At 41.4% G+C, this 17,657-nt stretch overlaps 1 protein-coding gene across 1 annotated transcript in view; it reads right to left on the bottom strand.

Annotated features, from left to right (window-relative positions):
- Window positions 1–282: 282 nt before the first annotated feature.
- The window catches only part of SETDB1 (SET domain bifurcated histone lysine methyltransferase 1), a 475,933-nt gene continuing 458,558 nt past the window's right edge, over window positions 283–17,657 (bottom strand). The window contains exon 22 of the mRNA XM_053705493.1: window positions 283–1,311. Within this exon, the coding sequence (XP_053561468.1) occupies window positions 1,194–1,311 (118 nt within the window). The 3' untranslated portion in view covers window positions 283–1,193. The remainder of the gene's footprint in view (window positions 1,312–17,657) is intronic.

The raw sequence follows: 17,657 nt of genomic DNA on the forward strand, positions 1-17,657 counted from the left end.
ATATATATATCTATCTCTATATACACACACACATATATATATATATATATATATATATATATATATATATATATATACACACACACATTATACAAAAGTGTGTTTGTATATATATATATATATATATATATATATATACACACACACACTGTATTTAAATTTGGTAATAGAAATAAATTGGAATGTTTTTTTATAATTGTTGTATCTGAAAATGTTGACTTTCAGGTTTGTTTCTTAAGGATTTTAGTCATTTTATAAAATAAATACCCAAACAACAGAAAATTTGTACAGATTTGTTGTTTATCCACACAATTTCCCATAGAAAATTTTAACTATCAGTGTTTCAAGTACAATCAGTGATTTGGAGTAGGGACACGAGAAGAGCTTCACAATGCTTTACCTTTTTGCTTCCATCTCACTCATTTGTGCAGAAATAAAAATCAGACTGCTAAGGGAGCTGGGTTGTGAGAAAGTTGGCAGCATTGGGTGTAACTATTTGTAGCTTCTGCTTTTCTGTAATTGTGTATGTGACAGAATTAACCATCTGTCTGTAAGTACAGCCTGCCTTTGTGTACCGTCACTACAGATTGCAAGAGAAAAAGACAAAGTATAACCTAGGAGTACATGGACATTAAAAACTATTAAACAAGCGCACAGACCTGGTAAATAGAAGCAAACACTAACCTATCAGTGCTTAAATATAATATGGAATGTGTATTTTGATGTATATCATAGCTGTATCAACAGAACACAACCCCTTGACATCAGTTATCATTCAAACAAGTTTTGATCAATATGTACATATTGTAACATAAGAGATGAATAAGTTGCCTCATTACTTTCATAGCCAAGTTAAATGCTATGTAATGTATTGACCAGTATATCGTAAGCAAATAAACAGTCTGCTTTTTATTTTTATACAAAAAAATTCAAAACATACAATTCTAATTCTACAGTTAAAGACAATGAAGGGTATTTTAGCTCATCTTTCAACTATCACAATTTAGTTTTACAATAGAGTCCAGGAAGTGATTGGGGATGTTCAAACAACAATGTCAAGATATTCCTAACAGACTAGGGTGATCGGCACTCTGTGGAGGTTAGTCTGCAATGAAATAATGAGGACCTATATCTCCTCCATTGCTTTAGCTCCAAAAATGGACCAGAAAAGGATGCAAGTAGTAGTAGCATGTTTATAAGAGACGGCCCCTGCATTCAGTGGATCCGCAGCAGCACAAAAGTTTCTTCCCTTCAACACTTCCTACTTCGTAGTTGTAATCCCATGTCAATTCTGTGCCGGCTCTTATCCTCCTAAAGGATGAAAGAAATCATTAGTAATTTGAAGCGGAAGATAATGCCTGCAGTCTCATGAAAAGTGGCTTGCCCTTATGGTTAGCGCTGATTGGTGGCACAGTAGATAATACACAGTATGGACTTCCAGTAGAGGTGAATACACTTCAGTAGGTTTGGCCTATACTCCTGTTTTACACCTGTCATGATAGCCTGTTAAGTCCCTGGAAAGTCATGGGTTAATTTTTTTTCATTGTATCTTCTTGAACATGTTTGCTTGGTTATGGGTAAAAAAAAGGATACACATCTTATCTACTTTCTAATCTGGGGAAGGAATAGTATTAAGGTATTTATGACCTTTCAGGTAACAGCAGTTTTACAGCCTTAAAAATGTCAGGATTGTTGATGAACACAAGGTTCAATGTAATAAACATTAGGCAGCAATATTTTGGGGAAGTAAATGAATACAAAAGAGAAACCATGTCAAAGTATTTTTGATATCAAGATCATATGCTGGGTTACTAGATGCCATTGAGTTTAAAGGTCATTATAACTGAAAAACAAATTGCATGCTCTATTTCGTCATTCACTTGGAATGCACGAAATTGTGTGTATTGAGTTTTTTTCTTTTCTTAAAGGGGGGATACAAAACCCAAAATGATTTGCACCTTTCCTGTTCTGTCTATTTTTGTATATCTTTCACAGAACAACATGGCAAAGTGAGCCCATATAAACACTAAATTCAGTTTTTAAATCATTTTATGTAAAGAAACAGAATTTATGTTTACCTGATAAATTTCTTTCTCCAACGGTGTGTCCGGTCCACGGCGTCATCCTTACTTGTGGGATATTCTCTTCCCCAACAGGAAATGGCAAAGAGCCCAGCAAAGCTGGTCACATGATCCCTCCTAGGCTCCGCCTACCCCAGTCATTCGACCGACGTTAAGGAGGAATAATAGCATAGGAGAAACCATATGGTACCGTGGTGACTGTAGTTAAAGAAAATAAATTATCAGACCTGATTAAAAAACCAGGGCGGGCCGTGGACCGGACACACCGTTGGAGAAAGAAATTTATCAGGTAAACATAAATTCTGTTTTCTCCAACATAGGTGTGTCCGGTCCACGGCGTCATCCTTACTTGTGGGAACCAATACCAAAGCTTTAGGACACGGATGAAGGGAGGGAGCAAATCAGGTCACCTAAATGGAAGGCACCACGGCTTGCAAAACCTTTCTCCCAAAAATAGCCTCAGAAGAAGCAAAAGTATCAAACTTGTAAAATTTGGTAAAAGTGTGCAGTGAAGACCAAGTCGCTGCCCTACATATCTGATCAACAGAAGCCTCGTTCTTGAAGGCCCATGTGGAAGCCACAGCCCTAGTGGAATGAGCCGTGATTCTTTCGGGAGGCTGCCGTCCGGCAGTCTCGTAAGCCAATCTGATGATGCTTTTAATCCAAAAAGAGAGAGAGGTAGAAGTTGCTTTTTGACCTCTCCTTTTACCTGAATAAACAACAAACAGGGAAGATGTTTGTCTAAAATCCTTTGTAGCATCTAAATAGAATTTTAGAGCGCGAACAACATCCAAATTGTGCAACAAGCGTTCCTTCTTTGAAACTGGTTTCGGACACAGAGAAGGTACGATAATCTCCTGGTTAATGTTTTTGTTAGAAACAACTTTTGGAAGAAAACCAGGTTTAGTACGTAAAACCACCTTATCTGCATGGAACACCAGATAAGGAGGAGAACACTGCAGAGCAGATAATTCTGAAACTCTTCTAGCAGAAGAAATTGCAACTAAAAACAAAACTTTCCAAGATAATAACTTAATATCAACGGAATGTAAGGGTTCAAACGGAACCCCCTGAAGAACTGAAAGAACTAGATTGAGACTCCAAGGAGGAGTCAAAGGTTTGTAAACAGGCTTGATTCTAACCAGAGCCTGAACAAAGGCTTGAACATCTGGCACAGCTGCCAGTTTTTTGTGAAGTAACACCGACAAGGCAGAAATCTGTCCCTTCAGGGAACTTGCCGATAATCCTTTTTCCAATCCTTCTTGAAGGAAGGATAGAATCCTAGGAATCTTAACCTTGTCCCAAGGGAATCCTTTAGATTCACACCAACAGATATATTTTTTCCAAATTTTGTGGTAAATCTTTCTAGTTACAGGCTTTCTGGCCTGAACAAGAGTATCGATAACAGAATCTGAGAAACCTCGCTTCGATAAAATCAAGCGTTCAATCTCCAAGCAGTCAGCTGGAGTGAAACCAGATTCGGATGTTCGAACGGACCCTGAACAAGAAGGTCTCGTCTCAAAGGTAGCTTCCAAGGTGGAGCCGATGATATATTCACCAGATCTGCATACCAAGTCCTGCGTGGCCACGCAGGAGCTATCAAGATCACCGACGCCCTCTCCTGACTGATCCTGGCTACCAGCCTGGGGATGAGAGGAAACGGCGGGAACACATAAGCTAGTTTGAAGGTCCAAGGTGCTACTAGTGCATCCACTAGAGCCGCCTTGGGATCCCTGGATCTGGACCCGTAGCAAGGAACTTTGAAGTTCTGACGAGAGGCCATCAGATCCATGTCTGGAATGCCCCAAAGTTGAGTGACTTGGGCAAAGATTTCCGGATGGAGTTCCCACTCCCCCGGATGCAATGTCTGACGACTCAGAAAATCCGCTTCCCAATTTTCCACTCCCGGGATGTGGATAGCAGACAGGTGGCAGGAGTGAGACTCCGCCCATAGAATAATCTTGGTCACTTCTTCCATCGCTAGGGAACTCCTTGTTCCCCCCTGATGGTTGATGTACGCAACAGTCGTCATGTTGTCTGATTGAAACCGTATGAACTTGGTCCTCGCTAGCTGAGGCCAAGCCTTGAGAGCATTGAATATCGCTCTCAGTTCCAGAATATTTATCGGTAGAAGAGATTCTTCCCGAGACCAAAGACCCTGAGCTTTCAGGGATCCCCAGACCGCGCCCCAGCCCATCAGACTGGCGTCGGTCGTGACAATGACCCACTCTGGTCTGTGGAATGTCATCCCTCGTGACAGGTTGTCCAGGGACAGCCACCAACGGAGTGAGTCTCTGGTCCTCTGATTTACTTGTATCTTTGGAGACAAGTCTGTATAGTCCCCATTCCACTGACTGAGCATGCACAGTTGTAATGGTCTTAGATGAATGCGCGCAAAAGGAACTATGTCCATTGTCGCTACCATCAACCCGATCACTTCCATGCACTGAGCTACGGAAGGAAGAGGAACGGAATGAAGTATTCGACAAGAGTCCAGAAGCTTTGTCTTTCTGGCCTCTGTTAGAAAAATCCTCATTTCTGAGGAGTCTATAATTGTTCCCAAGAAGGGAACCCTTGTTGACGGGGATAGAGAACTCTTTTCCACGTTCACTTTCCAGCCGTGCGATCTGAGAAAGGCCAGGACGATGTCCGTGTGAGCCTTTGCTCGAGGGAGGGACGACGCTTGAATCAGAATGTCGTCCAGGTAAGGTACAACTGCAATGCCCCTTGGTCTTAGCACAGCTAGAAGGGACCCTAGTACCTTTGTGAAAATCCTTGGAGCAGTGGCTAATCCGAAAGGAAGCGCCACGAACTGGTAATGTTTGTCCAGGAATGCAAACCTTAGGAACCGATGATGTTCCTTGTGGATAGGAATATGTAGATACGCATCCTTTAAATCCACCGTGGTCATGAATTGACCTTCCTGGATGGAAGGAAGGATAGTTCGAATGGTTTCCATCTTGAAAGATGGGACCTTGAGAAATTTGTTTAAGATCTTGAGATCTAGGATTGGTCTGAACGTTCCCTCTTTTTTGGGAACTATGAACAGATTGGAGTAGAACCCCATCCCTTGTTCTCTCAATGGAACAGGATGAATCACTCCCATTTTTAACAGGTCTTCTACACAATGTAAGAACGCCTGTCTTTTTATGTGGTCTGAAGACAACTGAGACCTGTGGAACCTTCCCCTTGGGGGAAGTCCCTTGAATTCCAGAAGATAACCCTGGGAGACTATTTCTAGCGCCCAAGGATCCAGAACATCTCTTGCCCAAGCCTGAGCGAAGAGAGAGAGTCTGCCCCCCACCAGATCCGGTCCCGGATCGGGGGCCGATATTTCATGCTGTCTTGGTAGCAGTGGCAGGTTTCTTTGCCTGCTTTCCCTTGTTCCAGCCTTGCATTGGTCTCCAAGCTGGCTTGGCCTGAGAAGTATTACCCTCTTGCTTAGAGGACGTAGCACCTTGGGCTGGTCCGTTTTTACGAAAGGGACGAAAATTAGGTCTATTTTTTGCCTTGAAAGGCCGATCCTGAGGAAGGGCATGGCCCTTACCCCCAGTGATATCAGAGATAATCTCTTTCAAGTCAGGACCAAACAGCGTTTTCCCCTTGAAAGGAATGTTTAGTAGCTTGTTCTTGGAAGACGCATCAGCCGACCAAGATTTCAACCAAAGCGCTCTGCGCGCCACAATAGCAAACCCAGAATTCTTAGCCGCTAACTTAGCCAATTGCAAAGAGGCGTCTAGAGTGAAAGAATTAGCCAATTTGAGAGCATTGACTCTGTCCATAATCTCCTCATAAGGAGGAGAGTCACTATCGAGCACCTTAATCAGTTCATCAAACCAGAAATATGCGGCTGTAGTGACAGGGACAATGCATGAAATGGGTTGTAGAAGGTAACCCTGCTGAACAAACATCTTTTTAAGCAAACCTTCTAATTTTTTATCCATAGGATCTTTGAAAGCACAACTATCCTCTATGGGAATAGTGGTGCGTTTGTTTAAAGTAGAAACCGCTCCCTCGACCTTGGGGACTGACTGCCATAAGTCCTTTCTGGGGTCGACCATAGGAAACAATTTTTTAAATATGGGGGGAGGGACGAAAGGAATACCGGGCCTTTCCCATTCTTTATTAACAATGTCCGCCACCCGCTTGGGTATAGGAAAAGCTTCTGGGAGCCCCGGCACCTCTAGGAACTTGTCCATTTTACATAGTTTCTCTGGGATGACCAAATTTTCACAATCATCCAGAGTGGATAATACCTCCTTAAGCAAAATGCGGAGATGTTCCAATTTAAATTTAAAAGTAATCACATCAGATTCAGCCTGCTGAGAAATGTTCCCTAAATCAGTAATTTCTCCCTCAGACAAAACCTCCCTGGCTCCCTCAGATTGGGTTAGGGGCCCTTCAGAGATATTAATATCAGCGTCGTCATGCTCTTCAGTAACTAAAACAGAGCATCCACGCTTACGCTGACAAGGGTTCATTTTGGCTAAAATGTTTTTGACAGAATTATCCATTACAGCCGTTAATTGTTGCATAGTAAGGAGTATTGGCGCGCTAGATGTACTAGGGGCCTCCTGAGTGGGCAAGACTCGTGTAGACGAAGGAGGGAATGATGCAGTACCATGCTTACTCCCCTCACTTGAGGAATCATCTTGGGCATCATTGTCATTATCACATAAATCACATTTATTTAAATGAATAGGAATTCTGGCTTCCCCACATTCAGAACACAGTCTATCTGGTAGTTCAGACATGTTAAACAGGCATAAACTTGATAAGAAAGTACAAAAAACGTTTTGAAATAAATGATTCCTCAAGGCTAAATAAGTGTTAATATCAATCGATTTAGCCCAAAAAATGTCTACAGTCTAAATAAGCCCTTGTGAAGCCCTTATTTACAATCGTAATAAACATGGCTTACCGGATCCCATAGGGAAAATGACAGCTTCCAGCATTACATCGTCTTGTTAGAATGTGTCATACCTCAAGCAGCAAAGGACTGCAAACTGTTCCCCCAACTGAAGTTAATGCTCTCAACAGTCCTGTGTGGAACAGCCATGGATTTTAGTTACGGTTGCTAAAATCATTTTCCTCATACAAACAGAATTCTTCATCTCTTTTCTGTTTCTGAGTAAATAGTACGTACCAGCACTATTTGAAAATAACAAACTCTTGATTGAATAATGAAAAACTACAGTTAAACACTAAAAAACTCTAAGCCATCTCCGTGGAGATGTTGCCTGTACAACGGCAAAGAGAATGACTGGGGTAGGCGGAGCCTAGGAGGGATCATGTGACCAGCTTTGCTGGGCTCTTTGCCATTTCCTGTTGGGGAAGAGAATATCCCACAAGTAAGGATGACGCCGTGGACCGGACACACCTATGTTGGAGAAAAAAAGTTATCCAAAGCCAGCTGACAAATCTGACACTGTAACTGTCTTTTTGGTAACGTAATTCAAATGTGATAGTGCAACACACTTAGATCTGGACAGATTTAAAGAGAATTAATAAACACAATTAAAGATTGCAAAACAGTGTTGAAATAAAAAGAATAAAAATACAGTACTCAATTAATATATAGATCTTTCTACTGCAAGAAAGAGTGTTTTAAAGGAATACTAAACCCAATTTTTTATAATACTATCCAGGGAAACCAGACTTATATTTGCTCAGAAATTAGTAATACATCTCCATTATTTGCATATGTGCGTATCTGAGTATTAACCAAGGAACCAATGGTAGAGCACATAGCTATAAGGTATAGTCCATTCAGTACGAAAAAAGAGGTGGATCTAACCGGGACTGAAATTATAAAACTACCTCCTATATCTCAGTAATAACTACTATAAGATTTAAAGTTTATAGTTCTTCTATTAATAAGTCTATCTAGATGGTGGTTATTGCATTTAAATGGGTAGTTAAGCATCTCATCTATAAATATCCATTAATTGTCTTGCCCTATATGCAGATACAGTATCCATAAGTGTTACATAAAATCTAAGACCACATTACTCTCATCTCACATGATTTATCAGTTATGTAGTTCACAAAATGTTCCGTTATACAATCTCTAATGTTATGAGTATGTGTCATATAGCTATTGTCACCCTAGATCGGGCAGTAATAAATAACAATGCTACTCGGTATGTATTCAATATTTCTCTCAGATTTCTCATTAAGCACGGAAAACTATCGTAACTGGATAGTTCTATCGTTATGAAATTTATAACCCGTTACAATTAAGGCTGCTGTTACCCTCGTTCTGGTTTGCCAGTTTTTGAAATTTATACATTAAGCGACAATTTCCAGCTGTCCAGGCAGTAAATATTGCAACATTATGGTAACTTAATGGTTATTTTTATTGATATATCTTCAATATCCAAGTAGCTGTAACCTCAGTTTTGTTCTACAAAGTACAAGTACAGTATATCATAGCCTTGTAGTTCAATTAGCGTAATAAGTTTAAACAGGTCCCTTTTTGTTTCTCATCAGGAATATTACATATTTGGTGTGTCTTTTAAATAGCACATTTATAGATCAACAATGTTGTATAGAGTCTTTTTCATAAAAATCGAAAGAGAGAGAACAGCACTCCTTGAGATAGAACAGAAGCTGGAATAACTTCCATGCATGTTCATTTTTATTGAATTCCTCAGGGTGCCAGTTCTTTCTGCACACTATGCCCCTGGTACCCTGAGGAATTCAATAAAAATGAACATGCATTGAAGTTATTCCAGCTTCTGTTCCATCTCATGGAGTGCTGTTCTCTATCTTTCGATTTTTATGCAAATTACTCTTGGGTCACCCTAAGAGTAATGGGGAAACCAGACGTGGACTCCATGCACACTTGCCCTTAGAGAGATACAACTGCACCTCACTGACTAGGTCCATAGAAGGCCGAAACGATCGTCTGGGGTTGTTGCTTCCCTTGTTCAGAGAAGAATCCTGGTATTTTGGCGCTGGACTGTCATTGGGCAGGGTCAGACTGATCTGCTTCAGGATATTTTTTCTCTGTGAAGGGGCATAGTGTGCAAAAAGAACTGGCACCCTGAGGAATTCAATAAAAATGAACATGCATGGTAGTTATTTCAGCTTCTGTTCTATCTCATGGAGTGCTGTTCTCTATCTTTCGATTTTTATATAGAGTCTTTTTCCCCTATCACATTACATGGAGGATTATGACCCCAGTTCACAGGGATATATTTTATCCCCAATTAGAAAACTACAGTTAGATTTCATTTAGACTGACATCTAACTACTATATGTAGAAAATTAATATACATGTATATATTCGACTATCATTCCCTTGAATTATAATAATTCACTATGATAAGATATACTTGAAACCTCTTTGAGTTATAATAGTAATTATACTATATCATACAGAGGATATACTTGCTTGTCAAATTATTATGGACATTCTGTCAATCACTCACGAGACCGGTTATTTCTTTACCAATCAGAATGAAGACTGGGCAGGACTTCCGGTTAACTAGGGTATAAATCCCTGAAGATCCGGCGGCTTGCCGCCTTTGATAAAGCCTGGAGGGGCCAAACGCGTCAGGGGAGAGCTGTGAGCATAGAGACCCTTACTGTATTGTTTTAACTGCCTGACACTAGTTTACTGGGTGTTGCTCCAAATATCAGCCGCTCTAGCTATAGCTAATTACAGTGTTCAGTCTGGGTTGTGCCAAGACTTTATGAGTATAGGAATCGGCTATTTGAGGATTCTCCTTTTGTGCTACATAAACGTATTTATTGAACCTTAGACTAATAGTATGTTATTATACTTAACTATGCTACTTGGATATTTATATGGGCTGTGGGATTTACAATTAGAACCTCAGCGTAGCCGTTTAAACGTATCACGCTAATTGAACTACAAGGCTATGATATATAGTAGGAAACAAGGAACTCCTCGGCACACCAAAGATGAGTAAAAGCAATTCTTTATTTGATTAGTGTAATAAAACCATGATCCATATACAGCAGCTTGATAAAATCATTGTTTAGAACCGAAAAACAGGGGGAACATCACCCTCTTGTGACATCATACGCGTTTTATGCATCTGGGGCACTTGTTCACTGATATAGAACAGGTGGTGAAAGTGCTCCTTATATACAGAGTTATATCCAATGAAAAAACATCAAACCACTATTCATTAACCCCTGAGGTTCTGTGCTAAAAGTATCACCTATCAAAAAAAAATTAGCAGCTCTATCCAAGAAAAATACAAAATACCTGCAAGATTTATTCTATTTATCATATATCAATTTATAGATGGAACACATATACATTGTAAAAACTTAACCACATTACAATCAGAGTAGAAAATTATTATAAATTACAAATGTAATCCATCTGCAAATAAATATATATTTCTCCAACATAGGTGTGTCCGGTCCACGGCGTCATCCTTACTTGTGGGATATTCTCTTCCCCAACAGGAAATGGCAAAGAGCCCAGCAAAGCTGGTCACATGATCCCTCCTAGGCTCCGCCTACCCCAGTCATTCTCTTTGCCGTTGTACAGGCAACATCTCCACGGAGATGGCTTAGAGTTTTTTAGTGTTTAACTGTAGTTTTTCATTATTCAATCAAGAGTTTGTTATTTTCAAATAGTGCTGGTACGTACTATTTACTCAGAAACAGAAAAGAGATGAAGAATTCTGTTTGTATGAGGAAAATGATTTTAGCAACCGTAACTAAAATCCATGGCTGTTCCACACAGGACTGTTGAGAGCATTAACTTCAGTTGGGGGAACAGTTTGCAGTCCTTTGCTGCTTGAGGTATGACACATTCTAACAAGACGATGTAATGCTGGAAGCTGTCATTTTCCCTATGGGATCCGGTAAGCCATGTTTATTACGATTGTAAATAAGGGCTTCACAAGGGCTTATTTAGACTGTAGACATTTTTTGGGCTAAATCGATTGATATTAACACTTATTTAGCCTTGAGGAATCATTTATTCTGGGTATTTTGATATAATTATATCGGCAGGCACTGTTTTAGACACCTTATTCTTTAGGGGCTTTCCCAAAGCATAGGCAGAGTCTCATTTTCGCGCCGGTGTTGCGCACTTGTTTTTGAGAGGCATGGCATGCAGTCGCATGTGAGAGGAGCTCTGATACTGATAAAAGACTTCTGAAGGCATCATTTGGTATCGTATTCCCCTTGGGTTTGGTTGGGTCTCAGCAAAGCAGATACCAGGGACTGTAAAGGGGTTAAAGCTTAAAACGGCTCCGGTTCCGTTATTTTAAGGGTTAAAGCTTCCAAAATTGGTGTGCAATATTTTCAAGGCTTTAAGACACTGTGGTGAAAGTTTGGTGAATTTTGAACAATTCCTTCATGTTTTTTCGCAATTGCAGTAATAAAGTGTGTTCAGTTTAAAATTTAAAGTGACAGTAACGGTTTTATTTCAAAACGTTTTTTGTACTTTCTTATCAAGTTTATGCCTGTTTAACATGTCTGAACTACCAGATAGACTGTGTTCTGAATGTGGGGAAGCCAGAATTCCTATTCATTTAAATAAATGTGATTTATGTGATAATGACAATGATGCCCAAGATGATTCCTCAAGTGAGGGGAGTAAGCATGGTACTGCATCATTCCCTCCTTCGTCTACACGAGTCTTGCCCACCCAGGAGGCCCCTAGTACATCTAGCGCGCCAATACTCCTTACTATGCAACAATTAACGGCTGTAATGGATAATTCTGTCAAAAACATTTTAGCCAAAATGAACCCTTGTCAGCGTAAGCGTGGATGCTCTGTTTTAGTTACTGAAGAGCATGACGACGCTGATATTAATATCTCTGAAGGGCCCCTAACCCAATCTGAGGGAGCCAGGGAGGTTTTGTCTGAGGGAGAAATTACTGATTTAGGGAACATTTCTCAGCAGGCTGAATCTGATGTGATTACTTTTAAATTTAAATTGGAACATCTCCGCATTTTGCTTAAGGAGGTATTATCCACTCTGGATGATTGTGAAAATTTGGTCATCCCAGAGAAACTATGTAAAATGGACAAGTTCCTAGAGGTGCCGGGGCTCCCAGAAGCTTTTCCTATACCCAAGCGGGTGGCGGACATTGTTAATAAAGAATGGGAAAGGCCCGGTATTCCTTTCGTCCCTCCCCCCATATTTAAAAAATTGTTTCCTATGGTCGACCCCAGAAAGGACTTATGGCAGTCAGTCCCCAAGGTCGAGGGAGCGGTTTCTACTTTAAACAAACGCACCACTATTCCCATAGAGGATAGTTGTGCTTTCAAAGATCCTATGGATAAAAAATTAGAAGGTTTGCTTAAAAAGATGTTTGTTCAGCAGGGTTACCTTCTACAACCCATTTCATGCATTGTCCCTGTCACCACAGCCGCATATTTCTGGTTTGATGAACTGATTAAGGTGCTCGATAGTGACTCTCCTCCTTATGAGGAGATTATGGACAGAGTCAATGCTCTCAAATTGGCTAATTCTTTCACTCTAGACGCCTCTTTGCAATTGGCTAAGTTAGCGGCTAAGAATTCTGGGTTTGCTATTGTGGCGCGCAGAGCGCTTTGGTTGAAATCTTGGTCGGCTGATGCGTCTTCCAAGAACAAGCTACTAAACATTCCTTTCAAGGGGAAAACGCTGTTTGGTCCTGACTTGAAAGAGATTATCTCTGATATCACTGGGGGTAAGGGCCATGCCCTTCCTCAGGATCGGCCTTTCAAGGCAAAAAATAGACCTAATTTTCGTCCCTTTCGTAAAAACGGACCAGCCCAAGGTGCTACGTCCTCTAAGCAAGAGGGTAATACTTCTCAGGCCAAGCCAGCTTGGAGACCAATGCAAGGCTGGAACAAGGGAAAGCAGGCAAAGAAACCTGCCACTGCTACCAAGACAGCATGAAATATCGGCCCCCGATCCGGGACCGGATCTGGTGGGGGGCAGACTCTCTCTCTTCGCTCAGGCTTGGGCAAGAGATGTTCTGGATCCTTGGGCGCTAGAAATAGTCTCCCAGGGTTATCTTCTGGAATTCAAGGGACTTCCCCCAAGGGGAAGGTTCCACAGGTCTCAGTTGTCTTCAGACCACATAAAAAGACAGGCGTTCTTACATTGTGTAGAAGACCTGTTAAAAATGGGAGTGATTCATCCTGTTCCATTGAGAGAACAAGGGATGGGGTTCTACTCCAATCTGTTCATAGTTCCCAAAAAAGAGGGAACGTTCAGACCAATCCTAGATCTCAAGATCTTAAACAAATTTCTCAAGGTCCCATCTTTCAAGATGGAAACCATTCGAACTATCCTTCCTTCCATCCAGGAAGGTCAATTCATGACCACGGTGGATTTAAAGGATGCGTATCTACATATTCCTATCCACAAGGAACATCATCGGTTCCTAAGGTTTGCATTCCTGGACAAACATTACCAGTTCGTGGCGCTTCCTTTCGGATTAGCCACTGCTCCAAGGATTTTCACAAAGGTACTAGGGTCCCTTCTAGCTGTGCTAAGACCAAGGGGCATTGCAGTTGTACCTTACCTGGACGACATTCTGATTCAAGCGTCGTCCCTCCCTCGAGCAAAGGCTCACACGGACATCGTCCTGGCCTTTCTCAGATCGCACGGCTGGAAAGTGAACGTGGAAAAGAGTTCTCTATCCCCGTCAACAAGGGTTCCCTTCTTGGGAACAATTATAGACTCCTCAGAAATGAGGATTTTTCTAACAGAGGCCAGAAAGACAAAGCTTCTGGACTCTTGTCGAATACTTCATTCCGTTCCTCTTCCTTCCGTAGCTCAGTGCATGGAAGTGATCGGGTTGATGGTAGCGACAATGGACATAGTTCCTTTTGCGCGCATTCATCTAAGACCATTACAACTGTGCATGCTCAGTCAGTGGAATGGGGACTATACAGACTTGTCTCCAAAGATACGAGGACCAAGTTCATACGGTTTCAATCAGACAACATGACGACTGTTGCGTACATCAACCATCAGGGGGGAACAAGGAGTTCCCTAGCGATGGAAGAAGTGACCAAGATTATTCTATGGGCGGAGTCTCACTCCTGCCACCTGTCTGCTATCCACATCCCGGGAGTGGAAAATTGGGAAGCGGATTTTCTGAGTCGTCAGACATTGCATCCGGGGGAGTGGGAACTCCATCCGGAAATCTTTGCCCAAGTCACTCAACTTTGGGGCATTCCAGACATGGATCTGATGGCCTCTCGTCAGAACTTCAAAGTTCCTTGCTACGGGTCCAGATCCAGGGATCCCAAGGCGGCTCTAGTGGATGCACTAGTAGCACCTTGGACCTTCAAACTAGCTTATGTGTTCCCGCCGTTTCCTCTCATCCCCAGGCTGGTAGCCAGGATCAATCAGGAGAGGGCGTCGGTGATCTTGATAGCTCCTGCGTGGCCACGCAGGACTTGGTATGCAGATCTGGTGAATATGTCATCGGCTCCACCTTGGAAGCTACCTTTGAGACGAGACCTTCTTGTTCAGGGTCCGTTCGAACATCCGAATCTGGTTTCACTCCAGCTGACTGCTTGGAGATTGAACGCTTGATTTTATCGAAGCGAGGTTTCTCAGATTCTGTTATCGATACTCTTGTTCAGGCCAGAAAGCCTGTAACTAGAAAGATTTACCACAAAATTTGGAAAAAATATATCTGTTGGTGTGAATCTAAAGGATTCCCTTGGGACAAGGTTAAGATTCCTAGGATTCTATCCTTCCTTCAAGAAGGATTGGAAAAAGGATTATCGGCAAGTTCCCTGAAGGGACAGATTTCTGCCTTGTCGGTGTTACTTCACAAAAAACTGGCAGCTGTGCCAGATGTTCAAGCCTTTGTTCAGGCTCTGGTTAGAATCAAGCCTGTTTACAAACCTTTGACTCCTCCTTGGAGTCTCAATCTAGTTCTTTCAGTTCTTCAGGGGGTTCCGTTTGAACCCTTACATTCCGTTGATATTAAGTTATTATCTTGGAAAGTTTTGTTTTTAGTTGCAATTTCTTCTGCTAGAAGAGTTTCAGAATTATCTGCTTTGCAGTGTTCTCCTCCTTATCTGGTGTTCCATGCAGATAAGGTGGTTTTACGTACTAAACCTGGTTTTCTTCCAAAAGTTGTTTCTAACAAAAACATTAACCAGGAGATTATCGTACCTTCTCTGTGTCCGAAACCAGTTTCAAAGAAGGAACGCTTGTTGCACAATTTGGATGTTGTTCGCGCTCTAAAATTCTATTTAGATGCTACAAAGGATTTTAGACAAACATCTTCCCTGTTTGTTGTTTATTCAGGTAAAAGGAGAGGTCAAAAAGCAACTTCTACCTCTCTCTCTTTTTGGATTAAAAGCATCATCAGATTGGCTTACGAGACTGCCGGACGGCAGCCTCCCGAAAGAATCACGGCTCATTCCACTAGGGCTGTGGCTTCCACATGGGCCTTCAAGAACGAGGCTTCTGTTGATCAGATATGTAGGGCAGCGACTTGGTCTTCACTGCACACTTTTACCAAATTTTACAAGTTTGATACTTTTGCTTCTTCTGAGGCTATTTTTGGGAGAAAGGTTTTGCAAGCCGTGGTGCCTTCCATTTAGGTGACCTGATTTGCTCCCTCCCTTCATCCGTGTCCTAAAGCTTTGGTATTGGTTCCCACAAGTAAGGATGACGCCGTGGACCGGACACACCTATGTTGGAGAAAACAGAATTTATGTTTACCTGATAAATTTCTTTCTCCAACGGTGTGTCCGGTCCACGGCCCGCCCTGGTTTTTTAATCAGGTCTGATAATTTATTTTCTTTAACTACAGTCACCACGGTACCATATGGTTTCTCCTATGCTATTATTCCTCCTTAACGTCGGTCGAATGACTGGGGTAGGCGGAGCCTAGGAGGGATCATGTGACCAGCTTTGCTGGGCTCTTTGCCATTTCCTGTTGGGGAAGAGAATATCCCACAAGTAAGGATGACGCCGTGGACCGGACACACCGTTGGAGAAAGAAATTTATCAGGTAAACATAAATTCTGTTTTCCATGGACATCAAGACCTCTCTCTCTCTCTCTTTGAACATATAACATGTCATGTAACATATGTTACGTAAGATAAGTTAATTATCAATTACATTATGCAGAATTTTGTATATTCATCATTATTGAATAAACATATTAACATCCATTCTGGAATTTAAACCCGTGGGTACCCTGGTTTTTAGGTGGAGAATCCAAAAAAAACTCTCGTTCATCTAGTTTCTTTTCCCTATCACAACCCCGGGGATGCCTGGGTATGAAATCAATGCCCTTGAACTTTCAGAAGTGCACTGTCAGAATTGTGGTTGTGTCTGAAATGTTTAGCTATGGGAGTTTTTGACTCAGGGTCCTCAATGGATCTCAGATGCTCCATGACCCGGTCCTTCAAGGACCTCTTGGTGCGCCCTACGTATTGGATTTTACATCCTTGGCATGTCAAGAGATAAACTACGTGGGTGCTATTGCAGTTGATGAAATATCTTATATCACATACTTTGTCCAGTGCTTCTGATCTACAAGTGTTACCCTGAATAATGCGCGAACATGTCTTGCATCGAGAGGCATTGCATTTATAACATCCATTACGTTTTTGCAGCCATGTACCATTCGAAACTCTAGGCAGCATGGAAGGTGATAGTATATTTCTCAAAGTTTTTGCTATGCGTGACACAAATTTGCATCCACCTTTTAGAACCAGACTTAACTTTTCATCATTCTCTAAAATGGGCAAACTCTGTTTTATTAGTTTACAAATTTTTCCATATTCCATACTGTATGGTGTGGTGAAAATTGGCGTAGAGGAAAATGCTCTTTTATTGCTGTCTTTTTTGTCCTTTTTGTAAGTAATTCAGACCTAGAAATTTTGTCTACATCTGTTTTTGCTTGTGTCAAAATTGTTTTAGGATAGCTCCGTAATCTTAATCTCTCCATAGTGTCAACTGCTTTTTGTTCGTAAATATTTGGATCTGAACAATTGCTCTTCACCCGGATGAGTTGGCTTTTAGGGATAGAAGTAAGAAGATGTGAAGGGTGACAAGAATCATATTTGAGAATACTGTTACCCGAAGTGGGTTTACGGTATAGCTCCACCTGAATAACCTCACCAGTAGGTCTTATGGTCACATCCAAAACATTTAAAGATTCCATACTGGATTCAATTGTGAAGTTGAGGTTCAACCTGTTGTGTGACACATACTGGTGAAAGGAATTAATGGACTCATTGTTCCCATCCCAAACAAATACCAAGTCATCAATGTAACGCCCGTAATAGGTGATGTGTTGGCGAAAAGGGTTTCTATCTCCAAAGATGTGGAAGAGCTCCCACCAACCTAGAAAGAGGTTGGCGTATGATGGCGCAAATTTAGCGCCCATAGCTGTTCCACATCTTTGGAGATAGAAACGACCTTCGAAAAGAAAAAAATTATGAGTAAGCAAGTACTCCGTGGCCATAAGCAAAAAAAGATGTTGGTTGTGATAATGCCATTGTCCCTGCCGTATCTCACTATCTCCCCAAGTAGCCCCTTGAAGACTACAGTTGGATTAGTGGCAAGAATGCAGTATGTATTGCAATCTGATAGTTGTCG

This window comes from Bombina bombina, chromosome 1 (assembly GCF_027579735.1).
Source record: "Bombina bombina isolate aBomBom1 chromosome 1, aBomBom1.pri, whole genome shotgun sequence".
NCBI lineage: Eukaryota > Metazoa > Chordata > Amphibia > Anura > Bombinatoridae > Bombina > Bombina bombina.